The 20,764-nt window shown below is 46.6% G+C and overlaps 2 protein-coding genes across 2 annotated transcripts in view; one reads left to right on the top strand and one right to left on the bottom strand.

Moving 5' to 3' along the window:
- Positions 1 to 1,823: 1,823 nt before the first annotated feature.
- qrsl1 (glutaminyl-tRNA amidotransferase subunit QRSL1) lies at positions 1,824 to 11,087 on the bottom strand. Its single transcript, XM_083544724.1, has 11 exons — positions 10,830 to 11,087; positions 10,350 to 10,509; positions 6,189 to 6,287; positions 6,019 to 6,115; positions 5,685 to 5,852; positions 4,793 to 4,968; positions 4,022 to 4,137; positions 3,524 to 3,716; positions 3,286 to 3,403; positions 2,981 to 3,186; positions 1,824 to 2,221 (listed from the first exon to the last, which is right to left on the bottom strand). Exons 1-11 carry the CDS (start codon positions 10,851 to 10,853, stop codon positions 2,010 to 2,012), a joined length of 1,569 nt encoding a protein of 522 aa, XP_083400850.1. The 5' UTR covers positions 10,854 to 11,087; the 3' UTR covers positions 1,824 to 2,009.
- A 142-nt stretch (positions 11,088 to 11,229) lies between these two features.
- rtn4ip1 (reticulon 4 interacting protein 1) overlaps positions 11,230 to 20,764 on the top strand; it is a 15,848-nt gene continuing 6,313 nt past the window's right edge. The window contains exons 1-6 of the mRNA XM_083544814.1: positions 11,230 to 11,617; positions 12,697 to 12,848; positions 15,337 to 15,405; positions 19,629 to 19,753; positions 20,130 to 20,178; positions 20,749 to 20,764. The exon at positions 20,749 to 20,764 is cut by the window's right edge and continues 121 nt beyond it. Coding sequence (XP_083400940.1) covers positions 11,365 to 11,617; positions 12,697 to 12,848; positions 15,337 to 15,405; positions 19,629 to 19,753; positions 20,130 to 20,178; positions 20,749 to 20,764 — 664 coding nt within the window. The 5' untranslated portion in view covers positions 11,230 to 11,364. The remainder of the gene's footprint in view (positions 11,618 to 12,696; positions 12,849 to 15,336; positions 15,406 to 19,628; positions 19,754 to 20,129; positions 20,179 to 20,748) is intronic.

The raw sequence follows: 20,764 nt of genomic DNA on the forward strand, positions 1-20,764 counted from the left end.
CACTTTTTGATTGTAGTTAAATGAGTTTATTGGTTTATTCTGATATGTTTTCATTTGGAAGTGTTTTTTGGATCATTGTCATGTTGAAAGATCTTTTCTAGAAGAAGTTTCCGGAGAGAACTTGCCCGGACACTCGCCTTCTCCATACGTATGTGGTTCAGTGGTGGACATTAAGGAGAACTGAATCCACATTGAAATTATGGATAGACAAAAGGTCTAAAGCAGGGGTGGCCAACACGAGGCTCTCGAGCCGCATGCGACTCTTACATTCATATCGAAGTTTGTGTTTTTATATTGTGCGTGTTCGCTTCGCTTTAATTCAATATGGTATTCTTTAGACTTAAATGATCTACTGGGAAACTTTGGGGTATTTTCATCTCACGCACATGCTCGTTTGACGAAAATACCGTATTGAACTCAAGCGAAGCGAACACGCACATTAAAAAACACACAAACACAAACTTCAATTAAGTTCAATTGAATTTTAAGTAAACAGTTTGTGTCAAGTTCACTCTTAAAATAACCACGGAAAAATGCACAGCAAAAGGAAAATATGAAGATGAACACAGGATGTTTTTAACAGAGTGGGAGAGTTTATATTTATTATGTTGAACGTAATGTCAAGTCATTCTGCCTTATGTCAGGCGTCATTAGCGCATTTCAAATCTTCAAATCTTCAGCACCACTTCAGCTCACTCCATACTAACATCAACCAGGAATTTCCAAAAGGGACTGAACAGGGTGTCGGGGAGTTTCCTGAGTCTTTGCCAGTGCGTGCCCCGCCCGCACGGAGCTCCTCGCCGGCATACTGTTCACGCACACCTGAGACTCGTTTGGCACTCATCACCACACCATACATAAGCCCCTCACTTCCACACTCACACCGTGCGTTATTATCAATGGTATGTACTGATCGTGCCACGTACTTCCCGAGTGCCGTTCAGTGCCGCGCTTCTCTCAAGCGTACCGTGGATATCACACAGACTACATTACGCTTCGGTTCCGATCTCCGTGGACCGCGCTCCCGCTGCGCACCACCATATTATTTCAACGTGAAGGCGAGTGTTTCCGTTGGCTGTACCTTGTAACGCAAATAAACTCTGTTTGCTTTTACTTCGGCTTTCGCCTCCGGTTTCTCGCATAACACATATACAGTTTTCCCAAAAATGTAGCTTTAAATTTGGCTTGGAGCATTAGATGGGCTAAAAAGCCATACAATGAAGGGGAGTTCGTTAAATAATGCCTCGGTGACGTTGTTAAAATCTTGTCTTCTGCAAACGACAAACTAAAACGCATTGTATCAGACGTCCATCTGTCCCTCCACATTGTTGAACACAGAATATGGGACATTAACACGGCTACTGAATCACAGTTGCACTCTGACCTGGAATGCCAGAAGTCCCACTAAGCAACATGCACAGTAAAAGAAAAACGCTATTGTAAATAATTATATGTTTGATTGTGGATTTGGTTGAACTGAGAGTTTGTGTGTGTGAGACAGTGTGTGTGTGTGTGTGTGAGAGAGGAAGGGATGGGTGATGTTCATGTGTGCCCATGTGTATGATGCGGCTCTTTGCGGTAACACAGTAAAAAATGTGGCTCTTGGTTTCCGAACTGGTTGGCCACCCCTGATCTAAAGCCTCAGGAGCCCAATTCAGAAAAAAGAGGAAAGAAGTAGGGGGAAACGTGCAAAAGAAAAACAAAAAAAAACCTTGATACTTTTTATCCGTTTATAGTTGCCTTTAAGGTCATGGAGAGCCGACAGTATAAACAGTTATTACCTCAAAAATCTTCGCAAATGGAATAAACACGTACAGGAAACAGGATACTCTGAGGCGTTTATTTTTTTAAACCGGGTTATAATTAGTTATTGCTGTGATGCGTCTGCTGTACAAGTCGTCATCGATGGTGAGAACTTTCTGACCAATCAGAATCCACAATTCCAGTGCTTCAGTATCGTTTATGACGGATTCTCACGAGCATGACGAGAACAAAGTTCGTTGATGACGTCATCGCTCATGACCCTGACGTGCGCTCTCGGTCTCCTCTACGTCGCCTTCATCTTCGTCGTGAAAGTGGATGTGAGGAAAATCCATCTGCTGCTCCATCCAGTGAGCCACCGCCAGCAATTTCCTGTCCTGGAGGTGCCGGCCAATCAGCTGCAGGCCGACAGGAAGTCCTCGGCTAGAGAGGGATGTAGGGACGGTGACAGCGGGGAGACCTGGACACCAGGACACAAGTCAGAGGTTATTATTTATTTTTAATGCACGTGAGAACTTGTAAAATAGCGTAAAATGCAACTAAAAACAGATAAAAAGTAACTTTGATCATTGAACAAGATCGGTGAAACATGTGAGGATGTTACATCGTACTTTTTATCCGTTTTCTGTTGCATTTTACGTTAGGAAACAAGTTCTCATGTACATTTTAGCAGCTATAATCGTTCACCGTCCTGAATATATGAGATGGAATCAAAACGTTTCGAGACTCGCTCTGTCTAAAAGAAAGTACTTTATTGATCTACGTTTATACGCCATCACCTTTTAATTAGTCCTGATGTACACAGGATTTAAGAAAGTCGGTGCTCCCTGTGACTGTGTGTGCAGCCTTGTGCTGCCATCTGTTGGTGTGTTACAAAACTAGTCTCTGCTAATAGAGATTCGATTTATTTTATTTATTATCTCAAGACACAGGAAATGAAGCGGTAGTTCGACTGGACGTCTTTCAGACCGCCGTCTAGACTTCCAGACTGCCGTCTACGACATATCCATTTGTCGCACTGCTCAATTTTGCTCGTTAACGAGATGTTTTTTATACAAATAAAGCCTTTCATGACTCTGCTTTATCCTCTTGCTAAAACATTTGGACAACCAAAATGAGCTTTAAATCAGGGGACGTTGAATTTCACTATAATTATAAATATAGGATTATGGCTAATTACTGTCGTGTGATTGGTGGAGGTGATCACGTGATGTCCCACCTGCTAAATTGACCGGCTGGGTGAAGATGTCGTCCTGAGCGCTGCGAGTGCGATTGTCTTCCTGGATGAAGTCCCGGTACGTCTGTGCGTCGCTCAGCGTGGTGGGCGTGAGGAGGACGTCCACGCCCGAGGAGAAGACGCGCCGGAAATCCTCTGCGATCAGACGCCTCATCTGCTGCGCTTTCACGAAGTAGCGCTCGTAGTTCCTGCACACACCAGATGTTCACATTGAGCAGGATGGTCACGACGTTCCGAAGATTAGTTACGGTAACGGGAGCAAAATTTTAACACAGGAAGCCCCTCACTGTTTCAACAGGAAGTAGTTTCCCGAGAGGATCCTACGCCGCACGACATCATTGAAGCCCTCGTGCCGCGAGGTGGCGTACAACGCTTCAGTCGAGCTTTCTACTGCGCTGCGGTGACCTGCAACACACACACACACACACACACACACACACACACACACACACACACTAGTGAAAATTCATTAGACGGCTGCGATCTGTTCCTCGCTTCAGCACAATATTCGTTCCTTTTTCTCACCGTACTGCAGGCCGTCAAAACGCGCCATGTTGGACGCCACCTCGCAGCAGCAGAGCACGTGGTAGCAGACGATAGAGTACTGAGTGTGAGGGAGAGAAACCTCACGCACCTGCGCCCCGGCTCGCTCAAACATGGCCGCCACACGGTTCCACTCGCGCAGCGTCCCGGGCGACAGACCCGGAGCGTGGTACTCCTGCAAAGCAAGTCATATACAGATTAAAGCGGCGGTATGTAATGTTTTTTATAATGAAACACAAAAATAAAATCAATAACCCATCAGAATCCAACGTCTTCCCTTCCAACCCTTTATCTCTTATTTAAAAATCTCTTAAAGGGGCGGTGCTTATTTCTGGGCCAGAAAACCTGTAACTCATAATAATCCGTCAGCAATAAGCTGCCACTCCCACAGTTCTGTTCGATGAGAGTGTGAGACAGGATCTAAACTACAACACGATGTCGGTGATTAGCTAAAGGTCACGTGAGGTCACGTGAGGTTACCTTGGGGACGCCCACGCAAATATCCCTGACATCAAAGTCCTGAGGGAGCGCAGCAGCGGGAGGGTCAGGAACCTTGACTGTAGTCGAGTCCTTTTCATCCACGCCCTGAAGAACCTCTGGAATACACAGGGAATACACATACAAATAAATAAATAGACAAGCAACCAACCAAATCAATGAATAAATAAATAATAATAATAATTGTTTTTATTCTTCACTGGTATCAGTTAACATTTTTTTTTTTTAGTTTTTTTTTAGTTTTTTTTTTTTCTACACAAATATAATTAAAAAAAATTACTGAAATATTTTCAGTTTGCCTGAAATGTTTTAAAAATATTTCTTTATTAATTATTACATGATTAGAATCATAAAATTAAAAATATATTTAAAATAAAAAAATATTAAATATTTATTTATTAATTAATACATGATTAAAAATCATAAAATGTAAAAAAATATATATATTTTAAATAAATAAATAATTTAACATTTTTTAAATGTATTTTAAACTGAATTAAATAATTGTTAAATTAATTGGCAAAGGGTCACACTGTTTTTTTTTTTATTTACTCTAATATTTAATGCAGAAAGGATACAAAAAAAACGAAAGTAAAGCATCTGCAATGATTTGTAAAAAAAAAAAAAATATATAATATTGGTATAAAATTGTAATAATAAATGAATTGTTTAATTTAAAGCTGTACTGAAAGATCACTCCGGGGAATATTATAATATTTATAAATATAAATGAATAAATTAAGGGACTGTTACTGAGTGTGATGGCAGTGTCGTGGACGCTCCTGCTCATGATGCCCGGGACGTCCATGGAGTTAACGAGGGGGATGAGGCCGTGACGAGACAGAAGACCGTAACTGGGCTTCAGAGCCACGACACCACACAGAGAACCGGGGTTCCGAGTAGAACCACCAGTATCTGACCCCAGTGCACTGAGGGAGGAAGACAGACAGATAAACAAATGATGTTTAAATTTATTGTAATATTTATAGAATTTGTTGCATTCATTAAATATTTTATTATATATATGTAATGTTTTTTTAATGAAATGTACTTAAATTATTACACTTTATTACATTTATATTATTTATTTATTAAAACTTATTAAAATAACAGATATATTGAATGTAATTTTATTAGAAGGATTTAAATTATAAAATTTTTATTACATTTCAATATTTTATTAAAATCACATTATAAAAGATTCATTTAAATATTTATTATTTAATAATTATTTCAATGAAATTTGGAAAATAATTATTAAGGGTAATATAATTGATTGTAATTAATAATACGTGTAAGAACAATTCCTATAATATTTATTTCATTATATATATAGCCAAAAGTAAGTGCACCCCATAATCATCACCATCTGGTCCAATCTCATTCCTGCTGCTATTATAACAACCTCCTCCACTCTTCTGGGACGGCTTTCCATGGGGTGACTGTGGGGATTAGTGACCCTTCAGCTAGAGGTCAGACACTGATGTAGGAGAGGGTAAGAAGTCTCCAGTTCCAGTTTATTCCTAAGGTGATTGGTGATGGTTGAGGAGAAAAGGGCTCTGTGCAGGACACTCAAGTTCTTCCACTCCAGCCTTCAACCATCATTTTCTTGTGTATGTACAGAGAGTGTGTGTGGTATTCTCACAGGAAGCTGCTCAATGATGCCACAGCAGCCGCACTTCCTCCTGAACTCCCGCCTGTGATCACCCAATCCGAGTCCGGATCTGCTGCATGGGGGTTGTGGGTTCGGTACAGAGAAGTGTAACTCCAGGGGTTTCTTACAGGACCAAACACTCCATCAGTGCTGCCTGATCTGGAACAGAGAGGGAGAGGGAGAGGGAGGGAGAGAGAGAGAGAGAGAGAGAGAGAGAGAGAGAGAGAGAGAGAGAGAGAGAGAGAGAGAGAGAGGGAGATTGCAAAGAATTCTCCATGGTTCTGATGATTTCTGGTTTCACGCTCAGGTATGTTTAAAACAATACCCCATCGCAAACTCATCCAGGTTGGTCTTCCCGACGAGCACCGCCCCCTGATCCACCAACTTCTGCACCACTGTGGCAGTAAACGGAGGAACATAACCTGCAACATCGATGTGGAACTGTTACTCCATCGCATCTCCGGCGTTTTAGTTATGTTTATTTCATCGGCTCACCTCGTAGCATGTGGGAGGCGCACGTAGTCTCTACGTTCTCGGTGCAGAAGTTGTCTTTTATGGAGAAGGGAATCCCGTCCAGTGGGCCGAGAGGTTTACCTGCGGTACAGGATTCACCTGGTTTATAATCATCAAAATCTGAACCTCCATTGTAACAGCCTGGTGTGGTGGTGATGATGGATTAGGAGGTGAAAGATATCAGGGTTTCCTCCTGGTTCTCTGGTTCCCTCCCAACTCTTTAAAGCATGTTTGGTGGATTATTGACTCCTGAGTGTAAATACAGTGTCTGTGATGTTTTTGTGTCCCATCGAGTTTCGCCTTTTGCCTTAGATCAAGTGAATAAGCTTCTCTGGTTATCTGTGTCTTTCACACACCCTCACACACCCGTTATACACCCTCACACACCCGTTATACTCTCTCACACACCCGTTATACACCCTCACACACCCGTTATACACCCTCACACACCCGTTATACACCCTCACACACCCGTTATACACCCTCACACACCCGTTATACACCCTCACACACCCGTTATACACCCTCACACACCCGTTATACTCTCTCACACACCCGTTATACACCCTCACACACCCGTTATACACCCTCACACACCCGTTATACTCCCTCACACACCCGTTATACACCCTCACACACCCGTTATACTCTCTCACACACCCGTTATACACCCTCACACACCCGTTATACACCCTCACACACCCGTTATACTCTCTCACACACCCGTTATACACCCTCACACACCCGTTATACTCCCTCACACACCCGTTATACACCCTCACACACCCGTTATACTCTCTCACACACCCGTTATACACCCTCACACACCCGTTATACACCCTCACACACCCGTTATACACCCTCACACACCCGTTATACTCCCTCACACACCCGTTATACACCCTCACACACCCGTTATACACCCTCACACACCCGTTATACTCCCTCACACACCCGTTATACTCCCTCACACACCCGTTATACTCCCTCACACACCCGTTATACACCCTCACACACCCGTTATACACCCTCACACACCCGTTATACACCCTCACACACCGTTATACACCCTCACACACCCGTTATACACCCTCACACACCCGTTATACTCCCTCACACACCCGTTATACACCCTCACACACCCGTTATACACCCTCACACACCCGTTATACTCTCTCACACACCCGTTATACACCCTCACACACCCGTTATACACCCTCACACACCCGTTATACACCCTCACACACCCGTTATACTCCCTCACACACCCGTTATACTCCCTCACACACCCGTTATACACCCTCACACACCCGTTATACTCCCTCACACACCCGTTATACTCCCTCACACACCCGTTATACACCCTCACACACCCGTTAAACACCCTCACACACCCGTTAAACACCCTCACACACCCGTTAAACACCCTCACACACCCGTTATACACCCTCACACACCCGTTATACACCCTCACACACCCGTTATACTCCCTCACACACCCGTTATACACCCTCACACACCCGTTATACTCCCTCACACACCCGTTATACACCCTCACACACCCGTTATACACCCTTACACACCCGTTATACTCCCTCACACACCCGTTATACTCCCTCACACACCCGTTATACACCCTCACACACCCGTTATACACCCTCACACACCCGTTATACACCCTCACACACCCGTTATACTCCCTCACACACCCGTTATACACCCTCACACACCCGTTATACACCCTCACACACCCGTTATACACCCTCACACACCGTTATACACCCTCACACACCGTTATACACCCTCACACACCCGTTATACACCCTCACACACCCGTTATACACCCTCACACACCCGTTATACACCCTCACACACCCGTTATACTCCCTCACACACCCGTTATACACCCTCACACACCCGTTATACACCCTCACACACCCGTTACACTCTCTCACACACCCGTTACACACCCTCACACACCCGTTACACACCCTCACACACCCGTTACACACCCTCACACACCCGTTATACTCCCTCACACACCCGTTATACACCCTCACACACCCGTTATACACCCTCACACACCCGTTATACTCCCTCACACACCCGTTATACACCCTCACACACCCGTTATACACCCTCACACACCCGTTATACTCCCTCACACACCCGTTATACTCCCTCACACACCCGTTATACTCCCTCACACACCCGTTATACACCCTCACACACCCGTTATACACCCTCACACACCCGTTATACACCCTCACACACCCGTTAAACACCCTCACACACCCGTTAAACACCCTCACACACCCGTTAAACACCCTCACACACCCGTTATACACCCTCACACACCCGTTATACTCCCTCACACACCCGTTATACACCCTCACACACCCGTTATACTCCCTCACACACCCGTTATACACCCTCACACACCCGTTATACTCCCTCACACACCCGTTATACACCCTCACACACCCGTTATACACCCTCACACACCCGTTATACTCCCTCACACACCCGTTATACACCCTCACACACCCGTTATACACCCTCACACACCGTTATACACCCTCACACACCCGTTATACACCCTCACACATCCGTTATACACCCTAACACACCCGTTATACACCCTCACACACCCGTTATACACCCTCACACACCCGTTATACTCCCTCACACACCCGTTATACACCCTCACACACCCGTTATACACCCTCACACACCCGTTATACACCCTCACACACCCGTTATACTCCCTCACACACCCGTTATACACCCTCACACACCCGTTATACACCCTCACACACCCGTTATACACCCTCACACACCGTTATACACCCTCACACACCGTTATACACCCTCACACACCCGTTATACACCCTCACACACCCGTTATACACCCTTACACATCCGTTATACACCCTAACACACCCGTTATACACCCTCACACACCCGTTATACTCCCTCACACACCCGTTATACACCCTCACACACCCGTTATACACCCTCACACACCCGTTATACACCCTCACACATCATTATACACCCTCAAACACCCGTTATACACCCTCACACACCCGTTATACACCCTCACACACCCGTTATACACCCTCACACACCCGTTATACACCCTCACACACCCGTTATACACCCTCACACACCCGTTATACCCCCTTAAACACCCGTTATACACCCTCACACACCCGTTATACACCCTCACACACCCGTTATACACCCTCACACACCATTATACACCCTCACACACCCGTTATACACCATTATACACCCACACACACTGTTATACACCCTCACACACCCGTTATACACCCTCACACACCCTTACACACCCTCACACCATCATACACCCTCACACACTCGTTATACACCCTCACACACCCTTACACACCTGTTATACACCCTCACACACCCATTATACACCCTCACACACCTGTTATACTCCCTCACACACCCGTTATACTCCCTCACACACCCGTTATACTCCCTCACACACCCGTTATACACCCTCACACCCCCTTACACACCTGTTATAAACCCTCACACATCCTTAGACACCCGTTATACTCCCTCACACACCCTCACACACCCGTATTACACCCTCACACACAAGTTATACACCCTCACACACCCTTACACACCTGTTATACACCCTTACACACCTGTTATACACCCTCACACACCTGTTACACACCTGTTATACACCCTCACACACCTGTTATACACCCTTACACACCCGCATACACCATCACACATCCTTACACACCATTATACACCCACTCACACTGTTATACATCCTCACACCCTTATACACCTGTATACACTCTCACACCCCTTCATACACTCTTGCACATCCTTACACGCCATTACACCCGTTATACACCCTCACACCCCCGTTATGCACGCTCACACATCCTTACACACCCATATACACCCTCACACAGCATTATACACCTTCACACAAATATACACCCTCACACATCTTTACACATCCGTGCACACCCTTATACACCCTTACACACACCCTTATACATCCTCACACACCCTTATACATCCTCACACACCCCTATACACCCCTTTACACAGCCATATACACTCCTATACACCCCTACACACCTCTGAGCAGCCTGTGATCCGCCTCCTGTGCCTGTCTTATCGCCAATTCCTCTGTAACACTGATGTAGGCATTGAGGTGGCGTGTCTTCTTGATGCGCTGCAAACATCTCCTGCACAGCTCCGTAGCCGAGAGCTTTCCATCCCTCAGAGCTGCAGACACCTGAGAAAACATCACATCATACAAACTTCTCTCTATATATTTATTATCAATCCAACACCCGGTAATGACCTACACTCTATAATATTCAACAGGAAACACATTACATCATGTTACTATATTAAAACGTGGCAAAGTAAATAAACATTAAACACTAAATATATAACTAAAATCGTAATTTTAGACAAAAGAAACATGTACAAATGTAAACAAATTTCTGATTTCAACCTATTCTGGAGTGAGAGTTGATTTTTTTTTTATTATATATATAATATTTCCTACTATTAATCTCATAAATCTCATGAACCATGTCACAGAATTACCTCTTTTATGGATAAACCCAGCATAATAATTGCTAAAGTCGTTCGTTCTTCTGACTCTTCACAATTCAGCGCTTCCGGTACTGGAGGCCGCCATCTTGGTTTCCATCGACCCAAGTGACGTCGCGAAATCCTGGTCTCTGATTGGTCGGATTATTTTCATCCCAGAAGTTAATTTCTTTTGGGTTTACTTTTTGTTTTTGCCAATAAATATCCTTGTGGGGTTTGTTTTACACACCTGACTAGTAACTAGATGCGTAATCGTTTGCTTTGTGTTGTTATTTTAAAACAATTGAATCAGTAGGAGTTGTAATGGTATTTTTGTGCAGCGCGGCCGATTGAGAGAAGAACTACATATCCCGTGGAGCATTGCGCGTCAATCGGCGTCTGATTGGTTCAAACAGAAAGGTCAAAGGCCATGTCCTGTATGTTGTTTGAATTTGACTTTGTTGTGATTCCAGCAGTGTTGCGGCGTTAACACGCACCGGGTTTACGAGTAGTGCGCGTGTGTGTGTGTGTGTGAGAGAAGCTCGGCAGCATGCGTGTGTTCAGAAAGCTGGTGTGTGCAGGTGTATGTCTCAGGCTGAATAAACACACAGGAGGTGTAAGATCCTTCAGCACGTGCCCCAGGCTGCAGGCTGTAATGCAGGCTTGGGTTATTGATCATTACGGAGACAACAGTGTGTTCAGATTCACCAAGAACGCCGCGTTTCCCAGCATCCTCTACCCCAACGAGGTGATCGTCCAGGTGCACGCAGCCGCACTCAACCCCCTGGATGTCAACATGAGGGGTGAGTGTGAGGATTAAAGCTGCCCTCTGTAATCTCAAGGAGGGGTGTGTGTGTGTGTGTGTGTGTGTGTGTGTGTGTGTGTGTGTGTGTGTGTGTGTGTGTGTGTGTTTAAAGTGAAAACACTATGGGTTCATGATCAGATTTTGTGTTTTAGTCTGAAATAAACTTCTGAAAAACTGCCACACTTTTTTCTCCTCCACTCCTCTACTTTCTTCCTTCTTCTTTACATTTTCTCATCTTCCTCCTCCTCCTTCTCCCTCTTCCTTTACTTCTTCCTCTCATTCCTTCTTCTTTCTCTTTTTTCTCATTTGTCTTCACATTTTCCCCCTTCTCCTTCATCTTCCTCCTCATTCTTCTTCCTCCTTTACACATTCCCTTCTTCTTCTTTCCCCTTCTCCTTTATCACACTTCAACTTCTCTTTCATCTTCATTCTTACCCCATTCCCTTCTTCTTTCCATTGTTGTTCTCCCTTTTCCCTCCTCCTTTACCTTCTTGCCGTTTTATCATATTCCTTCTTTCACTCTTTCTTCTTCTTATCCCCAGCTTCTCCTCTTGCTTCTCCTACTTTAAAAAAATATATATCTTCCTTTCTCCTCTCTGTCTTATATTCTTTCTTCTTTCACTCCTCCTTCTGTTCACCTGCTTCTCCTCTTTTTCCCCTTCCCTCTCCTCCTTCTACACCTCTTGTTTTTCCTCGTTTATAATATTTGGTGGAAAACTTTCCACACTTTCCAAAATCTACAAAAAATAAATAAATTTTACACAACATTTGAATTTTTTCACGTTTTGTCACCGTCTGGTTATGTTTGGCTCCGCCCACAAAAATCCATAGAGGGCAAAAAAACCCCGCAAAATAGCCACCACACAAATGCAGAGCCACGATTAGCACAGACTCTCACATGCTCAGGGTGCCATTACTTTTGTCCTTGTGGTATTGATGGATTTGTTTTGTCTTGTACGTTTGAATTCTCTCTGAAATCATGCAGTTAAAAAAGGTACATTTGTTGTGTTGGTATTTGTGAATAAACTCTACTTTTATAGCTGGTTATATAATAACATTAACTGTTACCTCTGCCAGGAGGTTACGGTGCAGCCACTATGGCCATGAAGCGCGACCCTCTGAACATTAACAAGTCGGGTAGCGAGTTTCCTCTGATCCTGGGGCGTGATGTCTCGGGGGTGATCATGGAGTGTGGTCTGGACGTGGCGTACTTCAAACCAGGAGATCAGGTAGCGTGCAACGATGATGATGGTGTGTGTGTGTGTGTGTGTGTGTGTGTGTGTGTGTGTGTGTGTGTGTGTGTGTGTGTGTGTGTGTGAATATTGGGGAAGGTGTCTGCACGCGTATGGGGGGTGTGCGTGTGTGTTAGGGTAAAGGGATAGGGTTAGAGTGAAAAGAAAGGGGTTAGAGTAAAGGGGTGAGGGTAAATGAAATGGATTAGAGTAATAAATTAGGGGTACGGTATTCGAGTAAGGTTTTAGGGTAAGGGATTAGAGTAAAATGTAAGGGATTAGAGTATGGGGTTAGGGTAAGGGAATTTGATTAGAGTAAGGGTTCAGGGTAAGGGATTAGAGTAATAAGTAAGGGGGATAGGGATTAGAGGCAGGGGTTAGGGTAAGGGATTAGAGTAAGAGTAGCATTAGAGTCAGGGGTAAGGGATTAAAGTCAGGGGTAAGGGTTTAGATTCAGGGCTAAGGGGTTAGAGTAAGGGGTAAGAGATTAGTCAGGTAAATTGTTGGGTTAAGGGCCAGGTGTTATGGCAAGGGTTAGAGTAAAGGGTAAGGGGTAAGAGTCAGGGGAAAGGGGTTAGGGTAAGGGATTAGAGTAAGGGTTAAGGTGTTAGGGTTAGAGAAAGGTCTTAGAGTAAGGGAAAGAGATTAGAATAAGGGGTTAGGGTAAGGGATTAGAGTAAGGGGTTAGGGATTAGAGTAAGGGGTGAGGGTAAGGGGTTAGAGTAAGGGGTAAGGGATTCGAGTCAGGGGAAAGGGGTTAGAGTAAGGGTAAGGTGTTAGGGTAAGGGAAAGGGGTAAGGGGTTAGAGTAAGGGGTAAGGGGTAAGGTGTTAGGGTTAGAGTAAGGGGTAAGGGGTTAGGGTAAGGGGTTAGGGTAAGGGTTAGGGTAAGGTGTTAGGGTAAGGGTTAGGGTAAGGTGTTAGGGTAAGGGGTTAGGGTAAGGCAAAGGGATTAGATTAAGTGGTTAGGGTAAGGGATTAGAGTCAGTGGTTAGGGTAAGGGGTTAGAGTTAGGGTAAGGGATTAGAGTCAGGAGTTAGGGTAAGGGGTTAGGATAAGGGGATAGAGTTAGGGTAAGGTGTTAGGGTAAGGGGTTAGGGTAAGGCAAAGGGATTAGATTAAGTGGTTAGGGTAAGGAATTAGAGTAAGGGGTAAGGGAATAGAGGCAGGGGTTAGGGTAAGGAATTAGAGTAAGGGTAAGGTGTTAGGGTAAGACTTGTTTTATAACTGAGCAGTTATGGGGTTAAGGGCCTTGCTCAGGGGCCCGGGAGTGGCAGCTTGGTGTGCCTTGAATTTGAACTTTTCCCTTCTTTCTCTCTCTCTCTCTCTCTCTCTCTCTCTCTCTCTCTCTCTCTCTCTCTTTCTCTCTTATTTCTTGGTCTTGTGCTTATCTTTCTCTATCTCTCGTATCTCTCGTTCTCTCTCTATTTTTCTCTTTCACTTTCTTTCCCTCTCATTTTCTCTCTCTCTCTCTCTCTCTCTCTCTCTCTCTCTCTCTCTCTCTCTCTCTCTATCTCTCGTGTGTCAGAGAAGTATGTGATGGTGGTGCAGGACATGTATGAGGACAGTGTGACAGCAGTGAAGTGTGCAGTAGGAACGACAGACTGGTTCAAGGTGGAGGTTGGACTGCATCAAGGATCGGCTCTGAGCCCTTTTTTGTTTGCAGTGGTGATGGATAGGTTGAGGGACGAGGTCAGACAGGAGTCTCCCTGGACTATGATGTTTGCGGATGATATTGTGATTTGTGGTGAGAGTAGGGAGCAGGTGGAGAAGATCCTGGAGAGGTGGAGGTACATGCTGGAGAGAAGGGGAATGAAAGTCAGTAGGAGTAAGACAGAATACATGTGTGTGAATGAGAGGGAGGGCAGCGGAGGGGTGCAGTTGCAGGTAGAAAAGGTGGAGAAGGTGGAGGAGTTCAGGTACCTGGGGTCAACAGTGTAACATAATAGAGAGTGTGTTAGAGAAGTGAAGAAAAGAGTGCAGGCAGGGTGGAGTGGGTGGAGAAGAGTGATAGCAGGAGTGATTTGTGATAGAAGAGTATCTGTGAGAGTGAAAGGGAAAGTTTATAGGACTGTGGTGAGAACTGAGATGTTGTATGGATTAGAGACAGTGGCATTGAGTAAAAGACAGGAGGTGGAGCTGGAGGTAGCAGATCTGAAGATGTTGAGATGTTTGTTGGGAGTGACGACGATGGAGTGACGACGATGGACGATATATCAGTAGGAGAATGCTGAGGATGGAGCCACCAGGAAGGAGGAAAAGAGGAAGACCATGGAGGAGGTTTATTGATGTGGTGAGGGAAGACATGCAGGTAGTTGGTGTGAAAGAGGCAGATGTAGAGGACAGGGGGGTGTGGAGAAGGATGATCCGCTGTGGCGCCCCCTAATGGGAGAAGCCGAAAGAAGAACAAGAAGAAGCTGAAGGAAGGATATATAATTAGTCCTAACCGTGTGTGTGTGTGTGTGTGTGTGTGTGTGTGTGTGTCAGGTCTGGGCGGCGATCCCTCCGTGGAAGCAGGGCAGTTTGTCTGAGTTCGTCGTGCTCAGCGCTAACGAGGTAACGCACCATTAACACATCAAGTGTTCAAATATCTACGGCTTATTTACATATAGTCACGCCCACAAACTCCTTATAAGGTAAAGTGGACATGGAGCAGGAAGTGGTTTAAAAGGAGGATCGTGATGAGAAGAAGGTTTATACAGGACAGAGTCTGGTGTCCTTGCACAACCTGTCTCTCCTCACGTCTGTGTACTGCACTTAATAATTAACATCCCTTTGTGTCCAATTAACCCAAATTACACACACACACACACACACACACAAAGGCTGCAGTGTCCACTGTGTTGTTTAATGAGAACCACTGAGTCACTCTGTTCTTTCTGCTTGACTCGTCATGTGTCTTCTTTAATAACAGACGCTGTTGTGTGTGTGAGTGTGTGTGTGAGTGAGTGTGTTTTAAAACGTCTATCTGTTTATTAACTTCCATCCATCCATCCATCTTCTCCCGCTTATCCGATGCCGGGTCGCGGGGGCAGCAGTCTAAGCAAAGATGCCCAGACTTCCCTCTCCCTAGACACTTCTTCCAGCTCTTCCGGGGGGACACCAAGGCGTTCCCAGGCCAGCCGGGAGACATAGTCTCTCCAGCGTGTCCTAGGTCTTCCCCGGGGTCTCCTCCCAGTGGGACGCGCCCGGAACACCTTCCCAGGAAGGCGTCCAGGAGGCATCCGAGACAGATGCCCGAGCCACCTCAGCTGACCCCTCTCGATGTGGAGGAGCAGCGGATCTACTCTGAGCTCCTCCCGAGTGACTGAGCTTCTCACCCTATCTCTAAGGGATCGCCCAGCCACCCTGCGGAGGAAGCACATTTCGGCCGCCTGTATCCGGGATCTTGTCCTTTCGGTCATGACCCAGAGCTCATGACCATAGGTGAGAGTAGGAACGTAGATTGACCGGTAAATCGAAAGTTTCGCCTTGCGGCTCAGCTCCTTCTTCACCACGACAGACCGGTACATCAACCGCATTACTGCAGAAGCTGCACCGATCCGTCTGTCAATCTCCCGTTCCACCCTTCCCTCACTCGTGAACAAAACCCCAAGATACTTAAACTCCTCCACTTGCGGCAGGAACTCCCCACCAACCTGAAGTGGGCAAGCCACCCTTTTCCGACTGAGGACCATGGCCTCGGATTTGGAGGTGCTGATTCTCATCCCAGCCGCTTCACACTCGGCTGCAAACCGTCCCAGTGCATGCTGAAGGTCCTGGTCTGATAAAGCCAACACGACAACATCATCTGCAAAGAGCAAAGACGAAATCGTGTCGTCACCAAACCGGACACCCTCCGACCCCTGGCTGCGCCTAGAAATTCTGTCCATAAAAATTATAAACAGAACCGGTGACAAAGGGCAGCCCTGCCGGAGTCCAACATGCACCGGGAACAAGTCTGACTTACTGCCGGCAATGCGAACCAAGCTCCTGCTTCGGTCATACAGGGACCGGACAGCCCTTAGTAAAGGGCCCCCGACCCCATACTCCCGGAGCACCCTCCACAGGCCGCCGCGAGGGACACAGTCGAATGCCTTTTCCAAATCCACAAAGCACATGTGGACTGGTTGGGCAAACTCCCATGAACCCTCCAGCACCCTGTAGAGGGTATAGAGCTGGTCCAGTGTTCCACGGCCTGGACGAAAACCACATTGTTCCTCCTGAATCCGAGGTTCTACTATCGGCCGTATTCTCCTCTCCAGTACCCTGGCATAGACTTTCCCAGGTAGGCTGAGAAGTGTGATCCCCCTATAGTTGGAACACACCCTCCGGTCCCCCTTCTTAAAAAGAGGGACCACCACCCCGGTCTGCCATTCCAGAGGCACTGTCCCCGACCGCCACGCGATGCTGCAGAGGCGTGTCAGCCAAGACAGCCCCACAACATCCAGAGACTTGAGGTACTCAGGACGGATCTCATCCACCCCCGGTGCCCTGCCACCGAGGAGTTTCTTTACTACCTCGGTGACTTCAGCTTGGGTGATGGACGAGTCCGCCTCTGAGCCCTCAGCCTCTGCTTCCTCAATGGAAGACGTGACGGCGGGATTGAGGAGATCCTCGAAGTATTCCTTCCACCGTCCAACGACATCCCCAGTTGAGGTCAACAGCTCCCCACCTCTACTGTAAACAGCATTGGTGGGGCACTGCTTTCCCCTCCTGAGGCGCCGGACGGTTTGCCAGAATCTCTTCGAGGCCAGCCGATAGTCCTTCTCCATGGCCTCACCGAACTCCTCCCAGGCCCGAGTTTTTGCCTCGATAACCACCCGGGCTGCAGTTCGCTTGGCCTGCCGGTACCCGTCAGCTGCCTCAGGAGTCCCACAAGCCAACCAGGCCAGGTAGGACTCCTTCTTCAGCTTGACGGCATCCCTTACTTCCGGTTTCCACCACCGGGTTCGGGGATTGCCGCCTCGACAGGCACCGGAGACCTTACTGCCACAGCTCCGAGCGGCCGCTTCGACAATGGAGGTGGAGAACATGGTCCACTCGGACTCAATATCTCCGGCCTCCCTCGGGATCTGGTCAAAGCTCCGCCGGAGGTGGGAGTTGAAGATCTCTCTGACAGGAGGCTCGGCCAAACATTCCCAGCAGACCCTCACAGTACGCTTGGGTCTGCCGAGTCTGTCCAGCTTCCTCCCCCGCCATCGGATCCAACTCACCACCAGGTGGTGATCAGTTGACAGCTCCGCCCCTCTCTTTACCCGAGTGTCCAAGACATACGGCCGCAGGTCAGATGAAACGACCACAAAGTCGATCATCGACCTACGGCCTAGGGTGTCCTGGTGCCACGTGTACTGATGGACACCCTTATGCTTGAACATGGTGTTCGTTATGGACAAACTGTAACTAGCACAGAAGTCCAATAACTGAACACCGCTCGGGTTCAAATCAGGGGGGCCGTTCCTCCCAATCACGCCCCTCCAGGTGTCACTGTCGCTGCCCACGTGTGCATTGAAGTCTCCTAGTAGAACGATGGAGTCCCCAGTCGGAGCACTGTCCAGCACCCCTCCCAGAGACCCCAAGAAGGCCGGGTACTCTATACTGCCGTTTGGCCCGTAGGCACACACGACAGTGAGAGACCTATCCCCGACCCGGAGGCGCAGGGAAACGACCCTCTCGTTCACCGGGGTAAACTTCAACACATGGCGGCTGAGCTGGGGGGCTATAAGCAAACCCACACCAGCCCGACGCCTTTCACCATGGGCAGCTCCAGAGTTGTAAAGAGTCCATCCTCTCTCGAGGAGTGTGGTTCCAGAGCCCAGGCCGTGCGTAGAGGTGATCCCGACTATCTCTAGTCGGAACCTCTCAACCTCACGCACAATCTCAGGCTCCTTCCCCGCCAGCGAGGTGACATTCCACGTCTCTAGAGCTAGCTTCCGTGTCCAGGGATCGGGTTGTCGAGGCCTCCACCTTCGACTGCTGCCCGATCCTCTTAGCACCGGCCCCTTACGGTCCCTCCTGCAGGTGGTGAGCCCACTGGAAGGCGGCCCCACGGCGCTCCTTCGGGCTGAGCGCGGCCGGACCCTGTGGGGGAAGGCCCGGCCACCAGGCGCTCGCATACGAGCCCCAACCCCGGGCCTGGCTCCAGGGTGGGGCCCCGGCTGCGCCATACCGGGCGACGTCACGGTCCCTGATGTAGTATCTCTCATAAGGGGTTTTGAACCGCTCTTAGTCTGACCCATCGCCCAGGACCTGTTTGCCTTGGGAGACCCTACCAGGGGCATATAGCCCCGGACAACATAGCTCCTAGGGTCATTCGAGTACTCAAACCCCTCCACCACGTTAAGGTGGCAGTTCAAGGAGAGGTTTATTAACTTGTCTGTCATTATGTGTCTGTCTACTTGTATCTATCCGATTGTATTTGTTTGACTGACGTTGTCTGTCTGTCTGTCCAGCTGTGTGTCTCAGTCCAGCTGTGTGTGTCTTTGGTTGTCCAGCTGTGTGTCTGTCTGTGTGTCTCTGTCTAGCTGTGTCTGTCTGTCTGTCTGTCTGTCCAGCTATGTGTCAGTCTGCCTGCCTGTCTGTCTGTCTGTCCGTCCAGCTGCATGTTTGTCTCTGTTTATGGAGCTGTACCTGTCTGTCTATCTGTCTGTTTGTCTGTCTGTGTGTTTGCTTGGAAACATGTTTAAATGTATTATGTATCACTGATTTCTAAAGTCCAAAGAATAAAAGGCATTACTGAGAAAAGTGCTGTGTGTGTGTGTGTGTGTGTGTGTGTGGTGTGTGGTGTGTGTGTCTCACAGGTGTCTCACAAGCCTAAGTCGTTGAGTCACACAGATGCAGTGTCTATTCCATATGTTGCAGCTACGGCCTGGTCGGCTCTCGTCAACACGGCCAGTCTGAACAAAGACAACTGCTCGAAAAAACGGTCTCTCTCTCTCTCTCTCTCTCTCTCTCTCTCTCTCTCTCTCTCTCTCTCTCTCTCTCTCACACACACACACACAAACCCTGTATCCATTCTGTCACATCCCACACTCTAAATGAGCTAAGCTGTCCAACACGGACACACTCATTAGTGAGGACATGTGCGCAACACACACACACACACACACACACGTCTTCTCTAATGAGAACTGGCTATTGTATATTAAAATGCTTTTGTCAGGTTTCACTTTAAACCTCACACTTGTTTATATGTTTGTTTGTTGTTTGTGATGGAATCATTTTTTTATTTGGAATTTCTGTATGTGTGTGTGTGTGTGTGTGTGTGTGTGTGTGTGTGTGTGTGTGTGTGTGTGTTGCAGAATCCTCATCCTCGGAGGCTCAGGTGGAGTCGGAACGTTTGCCATCCAGGTAATAATCACACTTCAGTTTATATTCTTTATATATAACACCCTTCATTCTTTTGGGGAGATGTTCCACTAGATTTTGTGGAGATTTACCCCAAAGGTGTGGACATTTATCCCAAAGGTGTTCAAAAGGGTTGGAGGTTTATAGCAGATCTTCCACTTCAACCCATGGAAAGAAGATCTTCATGGAGCTGGCTTTGTGTACATAAATCTATTATTATTTGTTTGTAGATTAATAATTTTTTTATCTTCATATTTTACTTTACTTTACTAGTTATTTACCTGAAACTTGTTTCTTTGTTTGTTTGTTTATTCACTGAATGGAATTTAGTTTTTAGTTTTTAATAAAATTTTTATTTGATTATTAGTTTATATATACAATTTGTGCTCTAACATTTTCTGTTTAATTTAATTTTTTAATAATAAAAAAAAAAAAAACAAGTAAGAAAAGAGATGTTACTGAAGTGAAGGCAATATTGAGTAATAGTTATAGAAATTATTGAATTATTTTCTATCTTTCTCTTCACACAATAAATGATTTCCTTCTGACTGTTTTCGTCTTTCCTGTGTCCAGTTGCTGAAGTCGTGGG

Source organism: Silurus aristotelis, assembly GCF_946808225.1.
Source record: "Silurus aristotelis genome assembly, chromosome: 6".
Lineage (NCBI taxonomy): Eukaryota > Metazoa > Chordata > Actinopteri > Siluriformes > Siluridae > Silurus > Silurus aristotelis.

Coding starts and splice junctions, on each gene's coding strand:
- qrsl1 (XM_083544724.1), bottom strand. CDS start 10,853: ATGCTGGGTTTATCCATAAAAGAG. Junction 10,510..10,829: donor TGGGTTTATCCATAAAAGAG/GTAATTCTGTGA, acceptor ATGTTTTCTCAG/GTGTCTGCAGCTCTGAGGGA. Junction 6,288..10,349: donor GGATCACAGGCTGCTCAGAG/GTGTGTAGGGGT, acceptor CCTGTACCGCAG/GTAAACCTCTCGGCCCACTG.